We start from the raw sequence: 13731 nt of genomic DNA on the forward strand, positions 1-13731 counted from the left end.
ACAGAAGAAAATGAAAAACATGAGTAAAACAAAAGCAACCCTAAGAGAGAAGTTACCTTCAAGGAAGAAAAAAAAAATGACAGGGCAGAAAGAAAATGGCTTCTGGTGGCCCGTGTATTTTAGTGCTTTTGATTCTTTAAAAAAAAATGTTATTTTTGAGAAAAAATTGAAAAAGTGAAGTTTTGGCTTATTCCTGGGTATACATGAAAGGATGTCCTTCACACATTCAAGACTGGCCACATTTATTCCTTCTCTTTCATCTCCGACATCCAGAGAGGGGCTAACCCTTGATGCTGAGTCCATTTCCAAGTGCTCGACAGGTGTTACAGAATCACTAAGAGAATCTAAGCAAGGTTTGTTCACAGAACAGTGTGTGAATGCTTGAATATATTTCTAAAATGAGCAACTTTCAGCTCTAACCATAACTGAAAGCAGTTGGTAAGCTGAATGACAAATATTAATCTCAGCTTACTGGATAGGAAAATCAAAGTACATCAATTCTACACCCAAACACAGACATCCAAAACCAAAAACTCATGTGTTCAACCTGAAGTAACAGTGTGAAACAGAATAACAATGTTAATAAGTACTAAATATTCCGTAAGAATACATATGTATCTCCAGGATGCAATGACTAGGCTTATGAATATAGTTAAGTTTTAAATTAATTAAAAGATGAACCAAAAGAAGAAAAGCATATAGCAAAATCAGTTCTGGTACTGTGACAAAGGGACTCAGACTGCTGCTCTCTGGCCAGAAATGAATTTAGTTACTCAAAAGAATTAGCTTGCTATGTTAAGTTACATGATTGGTCTCACAAAATGTAACAACTCAAAAAAATGACGTTATTTTATATAGCAAACAAATTCAACTAATACATTTAGGGCAGCTTTATATCTTCCCTAATAGTTCCCAAAATTTATAAAAACTAAAATGTGGACAGATCTTTGTCAGTTAAAGTGTCTACTACTGTTTTATGGTAGAATAAAATCCTTAATTGATTAATATCTCAGGGTGTCTATCGCCATCTAGTGAACAATCTCTTCAATTACCACACACAAATCAACAGCTGATAGCATTTTCTTCATGATTTAAAAATACAGCAGCCAGTGCTATAGGCTTACCAACTTTTTGTTTATGTGCCTGTGCATATACACTGAGAGCAAAGAAAAGTACAGATGGTATTTGTAAACAGTCTCTCTTTTTAATGTTTATATACACAGTTACTGTATCACTTTGCTGGAAACTTTTTTTTAATATTATTTCCAAGTACCCTGCATGCCATGAGGTATCTCATACAATTCCTTAACTGCCAACCAAACCTTCTACCACAAAGCAATTAAAAATCATAGAAGAGCTTACAAGTAAAAGATCATATCTATGAACAGACACTACCGATATGCATCTGACACAACTATTAGCACTTCTATTATGAATCTGTTTTTAAAGTACAATCAGTAATTACTCCAAGTACTTCCACAGCCATAATACATTTGATTACAGAAATTATTAGGTGAGCAGAGCCAAACCTACATGATTCCAACAAAACCAATTAGACACAAAATAGATTTGGAAATAAAAATGAAGAGGGGGACTTCAAGGTCTCCCAAGGCTGCATATTAATCCATCTCCAACACTCAACCTGATCATCCTTTGCAATGAAATACTGCAAGGTTTCCTCTCATCAATTTCCATTTGGTCTTTCATTTATCCTGGGACTTGAAAAGTATATAAACCTGTATAATCTTAAATTTTCTTTATTTTATCCACTCTCTTACAACCACAAATTCCAGTTTGATAAGTTACAAAGATATACCGAAATCTTAGCAAACTCTCATTTGATGCTTCACCCCTCCTTCCTCTTTATTAACAGATGCTTAAAAATGCAGACTATTTTCGATCGGCAATGCTGATAATCATCATTAATACTTTTAACAACCATGTTTAGCTTTAAGAAATAATCTTACCATTTCTGTGGGTTATTGTGGATCATCTCTACATGACAGTCCCAGGGAGCAAACAGATATTCATCTATCATTAACTGCCTATTACTTCTAAGGTCTACATTCCACAGTCAGTGTCTTACCATCATTTACAGAAAGCAAAGAACAAAGGGGGAGAAGAACAAAGTACAAAACCAAGAACTTAAATCACATGATTATTTCCAATTTATCTGAAATGCTTTGCTTTTTTTAAATGGGGAGAGTAGAGGGTTTTCACAGTGTGCACATTAAAGATTTCTCCTTGGTTACACAACCAAAAGATAAAAACTCAGTTTAAACCCCCTTATTAAAAAATTGAGCTAAAGGAAAATATTGCCCTTAAAATATAATGGATTAAGGGAGTGGGGGAGATCATTGGACAAATTTGGGGCTTATCATTATCAACAGTGCCCTTTTAAGCTTGTGGATTTCTGAGGCAACGCAGAAAATGTAACAACAGGGATTTCCCAACAGCAAGAGGCACTCTCCAAGGGAGTAAATTGTCAACTATTGCCTCTCGTGAGAAACTTAAGAGTAACCTTGATCCAATCTCAATAGTCAACCCATGTATTATCACCCAGTTGGGGCATAGTGAGTGCTTTCCCTAATACAAAAATAAGATGGTATTCTATCAGAAGCCACTGGATACATATACAGAAATAAAATTTAAATAATTCTGACGCAAACTTAGCCTAAGAAACTGAAAAACATTCTTCTCTCATTTCAACTAGCCCCTCTATCACATAAAAAGTGTGTGTCTTTAGATTAGTACGGAAAAGCTGACCTTGAAGGAGTAAGAGGTGGAATATAAAGCAGAACTACAACCATGAAAAGACATTTGGAGATTGAGGAGAGAACCTGAAGAAAGCAAAAGGCTTGGGGCCAGCATCACGGCATAGCCAGTAAGCCTCCGCCTGTGGTGCCAGTATTCTATACAGGCGCCAGTTTGAATCCCAGCAGCTCCCCTTCTGATTCCACTCTTTGTTAACAGCCTGAGAAGAGGATGGCTCAAGGCCTTGGACCCCTGCACCCACTTGGGAGAGCTGGAAGAAGCTCCTGGCTTCAGAATGGCTCAGCTCTGGCTGTGTGAAATAGTGGATGGAAAATCTTTCTCTCTTTCTCCCTCTCCCTCTCTGTCTTTCCTTATTTCTGTAAGTCTAACTCAATTTAAAAAAAAAAAGTATAAAACTTACAAGCATGGACTGAAATAGAAACAGCTTCATGTTATACTCATAGCTCGGAGGCCAAGCTTCCTCATGTGCAAAATGGGAACAGAATCACCTCTATCAAAGGGTTTCTAACATGACTTTAATGAAATGATGCACAAAAAAGCTTCTAACACATCATTGGTGTTAACAAACTTTGTCTTTCCAAGTCTTTGAAACAGCCAGAAAAGTGACTTGAAGCATGCTGATGACCCGCACTAGCACAGTGGTCACTAGGCACCTGTGACCGTTGACATTAATCCCATTTTCATTTATCAAATCTAAGCCACCAGTTCTCTGGCTCACTGGCACTGAACATACATCACATCCTCACCCAGCCATTTGTGGGGAGAGGTGACTGTACTGCAGAGAGCAGGTGGGGAACACTGCTACACCGGAACAGCCTAATGGATACAGCTGGGCTCGACCTGGAAGCAGTGCTCAACAAGCCTTTTTTTTTCCCTGAACTAGACCAAACAGCAAGTATTCTGGGCTCCATGGGTCATGCAAGCCCCTATCCTGACTTTGCTGTTTGTCACACACAAGGAGTCCCAGATGATACATACACTAAAGAACTTGGCTCTGTTCTAATAAAACCTTACTTACAAAAACATATGGCAAGTTGGGCTTGGCCCACATGTCATAGCTAACCAATCCCCATTCTAGAGTATTCTCAGCCCAGCTCCCAAAAAACAAGCCTTCTGCCAATAACTACTACACGCTTTAAGACCAAGGAGCCTTGAATCACTGGCAAGCAACAATAGCTTAATGAAGGTAAGTGGAATTTAACACAAATATCCTTCTACAAAGTAAGGAAAGTTCATGGTGTGGGGACTGGAGCACACAGGGTAAAGCCATCAGCTGAAATCCAACATCCCCTACTGGAACGTTTGGTTCACGTCCTAGCTCTTTCACTTCCAATCCAGTTTTCTGCGAAGACACAACAGGTAGCAGCTCAGTGCTTGGGCCCCTCTCACATGTGATGGGGTACCCTAGCTTCACTCTGGTCCAGCCCAGCTACTGCCGGCACTGGTGGAATGAACCAGCAAATGGAAAATTTCTCTTTCACTTGTTCTTTCTCCTATTATCCTGCCTTATTAAGGAAAAAACTTCCAGAGCACTAAAGCAAACTGTACAGTTTTCATAAAGTGACAACACTTAAAACGTATATGTGTGTGTATGGGGGGGGGTATCTGGCCCATCTGCTTTTTTTTGGAGGAGGGGCAATGAGGGGGACATGTTTCTAAAGCCAGTGCCTTTATTTTCTGTTTTTATAAAACGCACTGTGATATGTATATTTGTTAGACTGAAACATAAGGAGAATACATGAGCATGTAAATATGCATAATATACCTGCATTGATAATATTTTAAGCACTTTTGCATAACTTTTCAATGCATGAAATTATTGCCAAATTTGCTTACATTTTAAAAGATATACATGTACGTACATTCAAAAAGCTTAAATAACCTTGCTGTTTGTCTTTTTAAAAATCACATATATATCTAGAAATGAAAACCAGTAGCAATTACAAAATGTTACCAACTCCACAGCTAGTTTTTCTGCTACAAAAGACATAGCGCCCCTGATAGTGATCTTTATAAAGCTTTCACATCTTTTTTTTTTTTAACTTTTTTTCACTATTGTTTCATGAAAGCCAGTAACTTTCATAGAAAGCCAGTAACTTCCAATCTATTACCCTAGTCCTGACACATTCTTGGAATTCTAGGTTTTTACAGACGTATTATGCACACGTATGACTTGTCTCAAAGACAATACATCTAAGACACAATTCTTAACCCTTCCTACGAAGTTTTCTCTTAATAAAGGGCTCTACTAGCTATGCCTCTGGCTTCTACCTTGTCTTTATTCCCCAAGCCAGAGTGGGGAATTCCCTTTACATAACTTAGGTTTCCGCCATGTAACCTCCTCAAGGAAGCCTTCACTACCCAATCTAAACTAGTCATCTAAACATTCTCTAGCCCAGCCCTTTTTAATTATCTGCAGAACACTTACATGTACTGTATCTGCTTAGTGATTTTTCCTATTTGTTCATTCATTTACTTACAGGCTGTTTTTCCAAACTACTTTCTCCCCTCCACACATTTCTAATCTATGTCTCCCTTCCCCACTCCCATCACTATCAGGAGAAAGTGAGCCTCGTGGTGGCTGGGAGGTATTGTGTCTTACACGGCATTATCCCCAGTGCCCAAAGCAAAGCTTGGCACATAACAGAAAAGGCATACACACACAGGCTGAATTAATGAATGAATGAATCCTTAAGTACCTATTTCTCTCAATCCTGTCCAAAGATAGCTAGTTACAAATATGACTGTCCTGCACTGTAACATATATAAACATTCTTATACACAGGGGCATAAGTGTTATTAAGCCATTTACCTCCCTTCCTTTATATGTCACCAAGGCAGCCAGTGGTTTGGCATAAAATCTGCTGTACGAAAATCCCAGGCAACCATACATGCTGTTCGCTGTGAGCTTCAAAGCCTTCTGTCGAATGTCATACTGCAGGCCACACAAGAACAAAAGACAAACAATATTTACAGATGCTTAAACATTACATTAGATATTTTTTCTAACCACCAATGTGAAAGAGAATCCTTAAATATCACATAAGAAAAAAAGCTTTTAACATAAACCCATTGTCCCAGATCCACAATCCCTAACCTTTTAGAATCAAGTCAACAGACACCAAAGCCCCGAGGGGCAGAAAGATCTTGCTCTGGTCCTGACTTTGCAGATGGAGGAGCCTTCCACTCAGAGGCATTCTAATGTTTTTGAACGTTACCTTCAGGATAATGTTTGTATTTGTCTACAGCATCCTCCTCATACCACTCCTAAATATTACAATTCATTAAAGTGAGACTGTCAGTTGGATGTCTCCTTGTACAAAGAAATACCTGAAGCACAAGGTCTGGATTTAAATCTGGCTGTTTCATTAACTGTTTGACGTGTCTTCTCCGCTCTACCAGTTTCCGGATCTCTCTGGGCAAAATGCCCATTTCTAAGTTTGGATCTGGCAATTCAGGGATCTGTTCTTGTTCTCCATCCTGATAAACACAAGAAACATTTCAAACAAATTAAATTCTTGTAAAATGCATTCTTGGAATAACACTTTTTGAGGAGCGAACTCACGAAACATCTTAAAAAGTTACTTTGCTGTAAGTCAGTCAGTCATGCATGGGTAGTTTAGTTGTACCTCATTTCACTGCATTGCATTTTTTTCCCCCAAGTACCAGGTCTCTAGTAATCCCACATCAAACAAGTCTATTGATACTTATGCCATTTTTCCATCAGATGGTTGTTAGCTCTTTGGGGGAGTGGGAGGGATAGGAAAAGAGATGGAAGATTCCTATCTACTGGTTCACTCTCCAAGTACCCACAAGTGCTGGCAACGAAGCAGGGCAGCAGGCATTTCATTCAGGCATCTCAGAAAAAAAGACAGAAACCAAAATACGTGAACCACTACCTTCAAGGGTCTGTCAGGAGCTGGAGCTGGGAGTCAGGCCCAGGTACTTACACATGGAATACTAGTATCTTAAGCACCAGGCTAAACTTCCTCCCAAAAATATTTTAAAGTAAGGTATGTGTGCTGGCTTTTTAGACATAGCACTACCGTATATGCTTCACAGACTACAATATAACATAAGCATAACTTTCATATATAATGAGAAACAAAAAACTTGCATGACTTGCTTTATTACAGCCTCCACTGTGTCACAGTGATCTGGAACTATACCCAAAACATCTCAGAGGAACGCGGAGAAGGCTGTACAACAACTCAACATGGGCTCACTTTTCTCCCAATTCTATCAGCCTATCACTTCCACTATCTCCTATCCCTGGTTACAAATTCACATTTAAAAGAATGAATTGCAGGCCCGGCGCGGTGGCACAGTGGTTAAGGTCCTCGCCTTGCACGCCCGGGATCCCATATGGACGCCGGTTCTAATCCCGGCAGCCCCGCTTCCCTTCCAGCTCCCTGCCTGTGGCCTGGGAAAGCAGTCGAGGACGGCCCAAAGCTTTGGGATCCTGCACCCGCCTGGGAGACCCGGAAGAGGCTCCTGGCTTCAGATCGGCATAGTATTGGCCCGTTGCACTCACTTGGGGAGTGAATCATCGGACAGAAGATCTTCCTCTCTGTCTCTCCTCTCTGTATATCCGCCTTTCCAATAAAAAAATAATAAAAATAAATCTTAAAAAAAAAAAGAATGAATTGCATAAACTATCCTAACCTCACCAATATTCAGGTATGGGGAAGCTGTTTCTACAAAATACAAACACTAAGGCCAGCAAGTTAACTTGCTGCCTATAACACTGGTGCCCCTATCAAAGCTCCAGTTTGAGTCTCAGCTGCTCTGCTTCCAATCCAGCTTCCTGCTAAGATGCATCTGGGAAAGTGGCAAACAGTAATCCATATACTTGTGCCCCAGCCAGTCCGGGGGGAGACTTGAATGACACTCCCGGCGCCGGCTTTGGGCTAGCCCAGCCAGTGTCACTTGAGGAGTGAACCCGCAGACGAAAAATCCCTTTCTTTCCCCACCCTTCTACCTTTCAAATAAATATTTTAAAACTATATTAAAAAAAAAAAAAAACACCAACTCAGAACTGCAGGATTAATAAAATATTCCCAGCAACAAATTCCTGTTTTAAATAATTGATGTACTAAACCAAACTGATTTTTAATACAAGAATGATAGCAATTATTATAAACATTCAAGACTAAAGATAAAAAGCTAAATACTAAATCAGAAAACTTAATAATTTGTAGCACATTTAAATAGACCACAACATTTCTAAGAACATGTATTTATTCTTTTGCATTTATGTATTACATTTTACCTATACATTGGCCTACAACCAGTAAAAAAGCAAATTTAAGAAAAGCAACAACTAGTTTTAATACATTAAAATTTTTAACATGAAAAGCATTAGACCAGTTTTCTCAAAACCCTAATAGCTTCTATTAACAAGTTGCAAGCAATTCAGACATACTTGCCCTTTCAATGGATCAGAACTAAAAATAAGCCTCTTGGCTTAAAGTATGTCAAGTCAATGCCGTTCAATAACCCATCCTTTACAAAGTATCTGAACACTTAATCAATATTGTCAAATAAGCACTCTTACAGTAGAACAGGAACCTACTATTGTTTTTCAATAATGCACATGATGACAGCAAACCTATTAAAAAGATCTTGGTACACATTCCAAGTTATTTACAGCAACTATGAAAGTCAGATTTTTAAAAAAAGTAGTGTGAAAACATCTGCAGTCAAGGAACTGACAACCCACTCCCAGCTCCATCACTGGTACCCATGTGACAGAAAGTGTCTTGAAAAATGCACCAAAAAACACTACAGAATTTGTAAAGTGCCACCTGCCAAGTATTTTTTGAACTCTGAGGACCCTTCAAACTTCGAAATTATTCTGTATATGCCGAATGGAAACCTGGAGAACTCAAGTAAACACAATGGGGAGCAGAGGGGGAGTGCTTCCCAATGATAATTACCAAAGACTAACACAGCAGCACAATAGAGTCCACGGAACACAAACTGAACAGTTGCTATTTTAGGACTGCCTGCCTGGCACCTTCTTGGATCGGGTCCCACAGAAAGTTTCACACTTAGCAAGAGTCAGGTACTCTGTGAACTCTCTTTTATAGTCACAAGGAAGAGGACCAGGGCTCACTGCCCTAGGTTATCCTATCAGATTCTCCCTTCTGGAAAGGCAGAATCAGGACCAAAAAAAGGTTCCCCAACATGTGGCTGGAACAAAGAGACATGTATACTCAGGGGCTAGAGGGCAAAAAGATAAAGGCCATGTAGAAAAAATTGAAAATCAGCATTTAAACAGGTAATTAATATACATAATCATTGAGTAATACAAAGGAATGAAAGATTAGCACATGTTACAACACAGATGAATCCTAAAAACAGTACCCTTCAGTGAAGTAAGATATCAAAGGCCACACACTGTATGCCTCCATTTATATGAAATGTCCAGACTATACACATCTGTACAGGCAGAAAGATTACTGGTCTCCTAAAGCTGGGAAGGATGAACGGGTGGAATTGAGGGGGGATGACAGCTAAAAGGTTTCTTTGAGGAATAATAAAAATGTCCTAAAATTGATTGTGATGATGTTGCAAACTCTGTGAACACACTAAATGCCATTGAACTTCACACTTTAATTAGGTAGATTGTGTGGCATGTGAATTATACCTCAATAAAGTTGTTTAAAAAAAGACACAGAACCAGCCTGAGTCTTTCTATCCAACCCTCTCCTTTTTTGACCACCAAGAAAGGACATAATTAACCTATCATTTAAAAAGAAAAATCAGAATGCTAACCCCTTTGGTTCTCTTCCTTCCTCTAGTAATATTTTTTAACAAGTGTGTAGGATTTTTATTCCAATTTGATTTGCATTCCAAAGGAAATCTTTAAATGTATTCATTTCTTTATTTTAAAAATGTGCCTTAATATCTTAATGCAAATTATAAGGCATGATAAATTTGCATATCAAAATTGGGCTAGCTGTTTGGAATGATGAGTTTTCAAATCACTGTTTTCCACCTCCACACCAAGGTAACTGTCTAGAGGCCAGCCGTGTCACGACAGCAGGGCAGCACTGAGACTTCAGTGTCACACTGAAGCAAACACTCCCGCAGTTCCAAACCAGGAACTTTCCCCCATCTTCCTGCAATGGCAAACAGCAACCACACCACAAGCAAGACTCTCAATCTTTTTGCCATCTTTCATTTCTTACACAACTTGTTCTTTTGTTATCCTGTTTCTGTGAGAGAGCAAGTTTGCCTTGGTCTTGGCTAGCAACAAAAAGCCAGAGGTTCTGCCATTTGCACTGGTTTCATCTCAGTGTCCTTGAACAGGCAGTTGCTGTTCTCCGGGTCAAGTTTCCCACCTGCCTCATGCCAAAGTCCATCCGGAGAGCCCTCAGGTACTCATCAGCATTCTAATTACCCATCAGCTACCAGGTAACACAGAAGGCCTCCAGCATTTCTGCCCTTCCCTCTACCACATACAGCTTCAAAAACAGTTAAGAGCTTAGGTTTTACTGGTGTACCTGAGCCGATATTCACTGTGCTTTTTTTATTTTCTCAGATTAATTGCTCCCTTGGTTTCATACTTTTTTCCACCATTTGCATTTTTAGTGGGCATTTTATATGATTCATTTATCTCTCCTTGCTTAATGTATAAGCTTGTTATTTTTAAAAATGTATTTTATTTAAAAAAATAGTTAAGAGATCCAAATAAAACTTTTAACCTCAATTTCAAGAATCTCCCCTCGTCCCACAGAATACAAACCTCAGTAACTTTCTGTGCCTCTGAAGCAACTCTTTGCACTGTCGTAAAACAGATGTTAAATTCCTGAATAATAGAAGGATATAGACTGTTGAAGTCCAGAAGCAACACGAACTTATCATAAAAACCTGGGAGGGGAAAAAAAGCCACATTATGTCACAAAAAAACTGAAGGAAGGCAGAGCTGTCAGAACATTGTAGCAGAGTGCGACAGTGCCAACTAAGTCAGAAACTACAGACTACCCAGAACTATGCAGCAGACAAAGGGGCCAAAAGACACAACTAGCACTTCATAAACTGACAGGAATTAGAGCAAAAAGCTAGAACATCACAGAAGAGGGATCAAAAGATGACACCTTTTCACATCAATTACTTTAGAGGCTTAATACTCATTTCAAACAAATGCATATAAATTCTGTCAAGAAAGCATTCCCTCCCACCTATTCTTCCACCCCCATCCCAAATAAGACTCTTTTGCAATTACACTTTCCAAGAGTAAAATGAGAGCCCCGTTTACCTGTATGCAGACTGCTTACAACCAGAAAAAGAGCTGTGTACACAAATGTCAGCAGTGGAACGATCCACCTTTTTTCACTTGCAAAAGGTGAACAGAAAGCTACTATTTTATTCTAGGACATTTACAAAGAGTTTTCTTCACCTTGCGAAGAAACTGAATACAATAAATGTCCATTATTAAAACAGTAATAACAATTACAAACACATCATGGTAGCTTCCTCTGTGTCAAGCACTAAGCAACAAATAATCAAACTTTCATGTGGACATTATTCTTATGTCCATTTTACAGAAGAACAAACAGGTGTACAGAGGTTGAACAGGTAGCCCAAGTACCCAGGAAAAATTAAAATATGTGCAATACAAAGTATTGCTGCTCAATACAACGAATAACAACAAATGCTTTTGTCAAAAACATTAACTCAAGGGATTGGGTGACTTTAAAGAATTCACATAATTTCTTCAAAGCAACGTGACCACACTAACATTACTGTTACAGTTACTGAGCTGCACACTTGAAAATAACTGAGATCATTTTCAAGAAACATCCTTTCAAGATCTGTACTCTAGAAAATATTTAGTTCGCCATTCATGACAACAGGTAAAATTATTCAAGTTCATTGGCGACTGATTACTGTCTGTACTGTTTTTAACTTTGCAGTCCAACTGAACTCGTCCTGGCACTTGGGGCAGAAGACTAGATCATCACAGAGATACCAAAGTGCCCCTCCCACAGGGCAGACAACAGCTCACATAATGGGTCAGTATCAGACAAGCAACATACAACCAAATCCAGCCTACTCATGAGATAAGAAGATTCTACATTCTAAAATGCTTTGAAAAAGCAAACAGAATAATATCTCATGATACAGAAAAGCAATATGAAATTTTAATTTCAGGTTCATAAAATTCTGATTGGAGCACAGAAAAAAAATCCACTTTATATAATCGTCCAACATTCTCACAAGACAAAGGCATGATTAGACCTAGCTGCTGACCTACAGGCTAGAATTCTAGCCTATCAAGCTTAACTCTAGGCTGAGAAATTTCACAATGAGGGCATAGCAATCCCCCGCTCTGCTTACCAACTTTGGGGTCCAGAACCAAACCTCCTGCATAAGCTGCTTTCTTACGTCCTTTTTTGTATTTGCTGGTTTCACCATCAATTTCATCTTCATCTCCCTAGTACCAAATGGAAAGGTAACATTACAGGCATGTAACTAATAAACAAGTTTTAAGTCTTCATTACTAGAAAAATATTATTTACTTGTAGTTAGTTGTTCTACTTACAGAGAAAAGCAGTTATTACAAAATGGTCATGAGTCTAAATAAACACCAAAAAAAACTTCTGAAATAAATATACTGTGTATCTGATCTTAAAAAAAACCGGCAAATTCTATTTGTAGTATTTATAACTTCATAAAAGTTCCGTATTAAAAAGTGAATCTTAAAGACAGTATAATACTTAAATCTGATGTTTTAAAGGAGTCCTCAAAATGAATACCATGAAGGAAAGACATAAATATTTCATGTAGTCTCATTACTAATATAGATACCTTAAAATAAGCATACCCATATACCTAAAACCCACTCCCCAGTAGTCCATTAAGGGCCAACATTCAATACTCCAGCAGAAGTTAAATCCCACTGACCATTCCCTATACCAGTTTTGATAGTGACCCTAACAGAAAACCCTGAATCACATTCTAAAACTCAATTCCCATTCTAAGGCCATTTCTATCAACGTTGCTAAAACAGTAGCTAAATTAGGTCTTAGGACCAATGTAATATAATAGAGCCCAATGCAGATATCTAATTACAGTGACCTCAATCAATACTAGAAGAAACACAATGAAAAGATAAAGCCTTGAAGGTTTAAGTAAATAATAACACTGCCATTTCATACTAGGTAGAGCCAGGATGGCAATACTTTCCAGATAAGATCATCAATCAGTAAGATCTTATGTTGTCCTCATAGTCCACAAATAATTTTGTCTATATAGAGAAAATTGGATAAGGAAATGGCTGCACAATTCGAACAGAAGATCATAAGGGGCTCAGCAGGGTAGCCAAGCAGCTACCGTCCTTGCCTTGCAAGCGCCAGGATCCTATAGATACCGATTTATATCCTATCTGCTCCACTTCCCATCCAGGCCCTGCACCCAAGTGAGAGACCTAGAAGAAGCTCCTGGCTTCAGATCAGTTCAGCTATGGCCATTGTGGCCACTTGGAGAGCAAAACAGCGGACACAAGATCTTTCTCTCTCTCTCCTCTCTGTAAATCTGACTTTCCCATAAAAATAAAAAAGTCTTAAAAAAAGAAAAAAAAAATCAGTTTCTACAGCACACTGGGAATTAAACATTTTGGAACACGTTATCACACTCCGAAAAAAGCCCTCTAGGTAACACAAAGGAGCTTAGGAAAAGGCAGAAGAGCATACAACCTTGCACCCACCAGTTTTTGTTGAGGCTTTCGGAAAATCTGCTTATCAGGTACAATATAGTTGTTTTCATAAAATGCGTGAAGCAACAAGAACTCATTACGCTCAGATCGTCCACCCATCAGTGTCCTGGACTGTTAAACACAACTTTATTTTAAAATTGGAGCTCAAAACTACAAACAAAACCAACTCTAAGTTGTAAAATTGAACCATAGTACCTTTTTCAAGACTCTTCTTAAAAATAAGGGCTTTT

The 13731-nt window shown here is 38.6% G+C and overlaps 1 protein-coding gene and 1 non-coding gene across 4 annotated transcripts in view; both read right to left on the reverse strand.

The window, feature by feature from the left end:
* The window catches only part of POLA1 (DNA polymerase alpha 1, catalytic subunit), a 288880-nt gene that overhangs the window by 225345 nt on the left and 49804 nt on the right, over positions 1 to 13731 (reverse strand). For all 3 annotated transcript variants that reach the window (XM_041000162.1, XM_041000145.1, XM_041000155.1), the window contains 5 exons: positions 13493 to 13612; positions 12124 to 12220; positions 10529 to 10653; positions 6106 to 6255; positions 5588 to 5710 (listed from right to left, as the gene is read on the reverse strand). In XM_041000162.1, coding sequence (XP_040856096.1) covers positions 5588 to 5710; positions 6106 to 6255; positions 10529 to 10653; positions 12124 to 12220; positions 13493 to 13612 — 615 coding nt within the window. The remainder of the gene's footprint in view (positions 1 to 5587; positions 5711 to 6105; positions 6256 to 10528; positions 10654 to 12123; positions 12221 to 13492; positions 13613 to 13731) is intronic.
* On the reverse strand, positions 11085 to 11214 carry LOC121171936. The gene has a single exon (XR_005886183.1).

The sequence above is a fragment of the Ochotona curzoniae genome, unplaced genomic scaffold (genome assembly GCF_017591425.1).
Source record: "Ochotona curzoniae isolate NIBS_2020 unplaced genomic scaffold, NIBS_Ocur_1.0 contig_1274, whole genome shotgun sequence".
NCBI classification, from domain to species: domain Eukaryota; kingdom Metazoa; phylum Chordata; class Mammalia; order Lagomorpha; family Ochotonidae; genus Ochotona; species Ochotona curzoniae.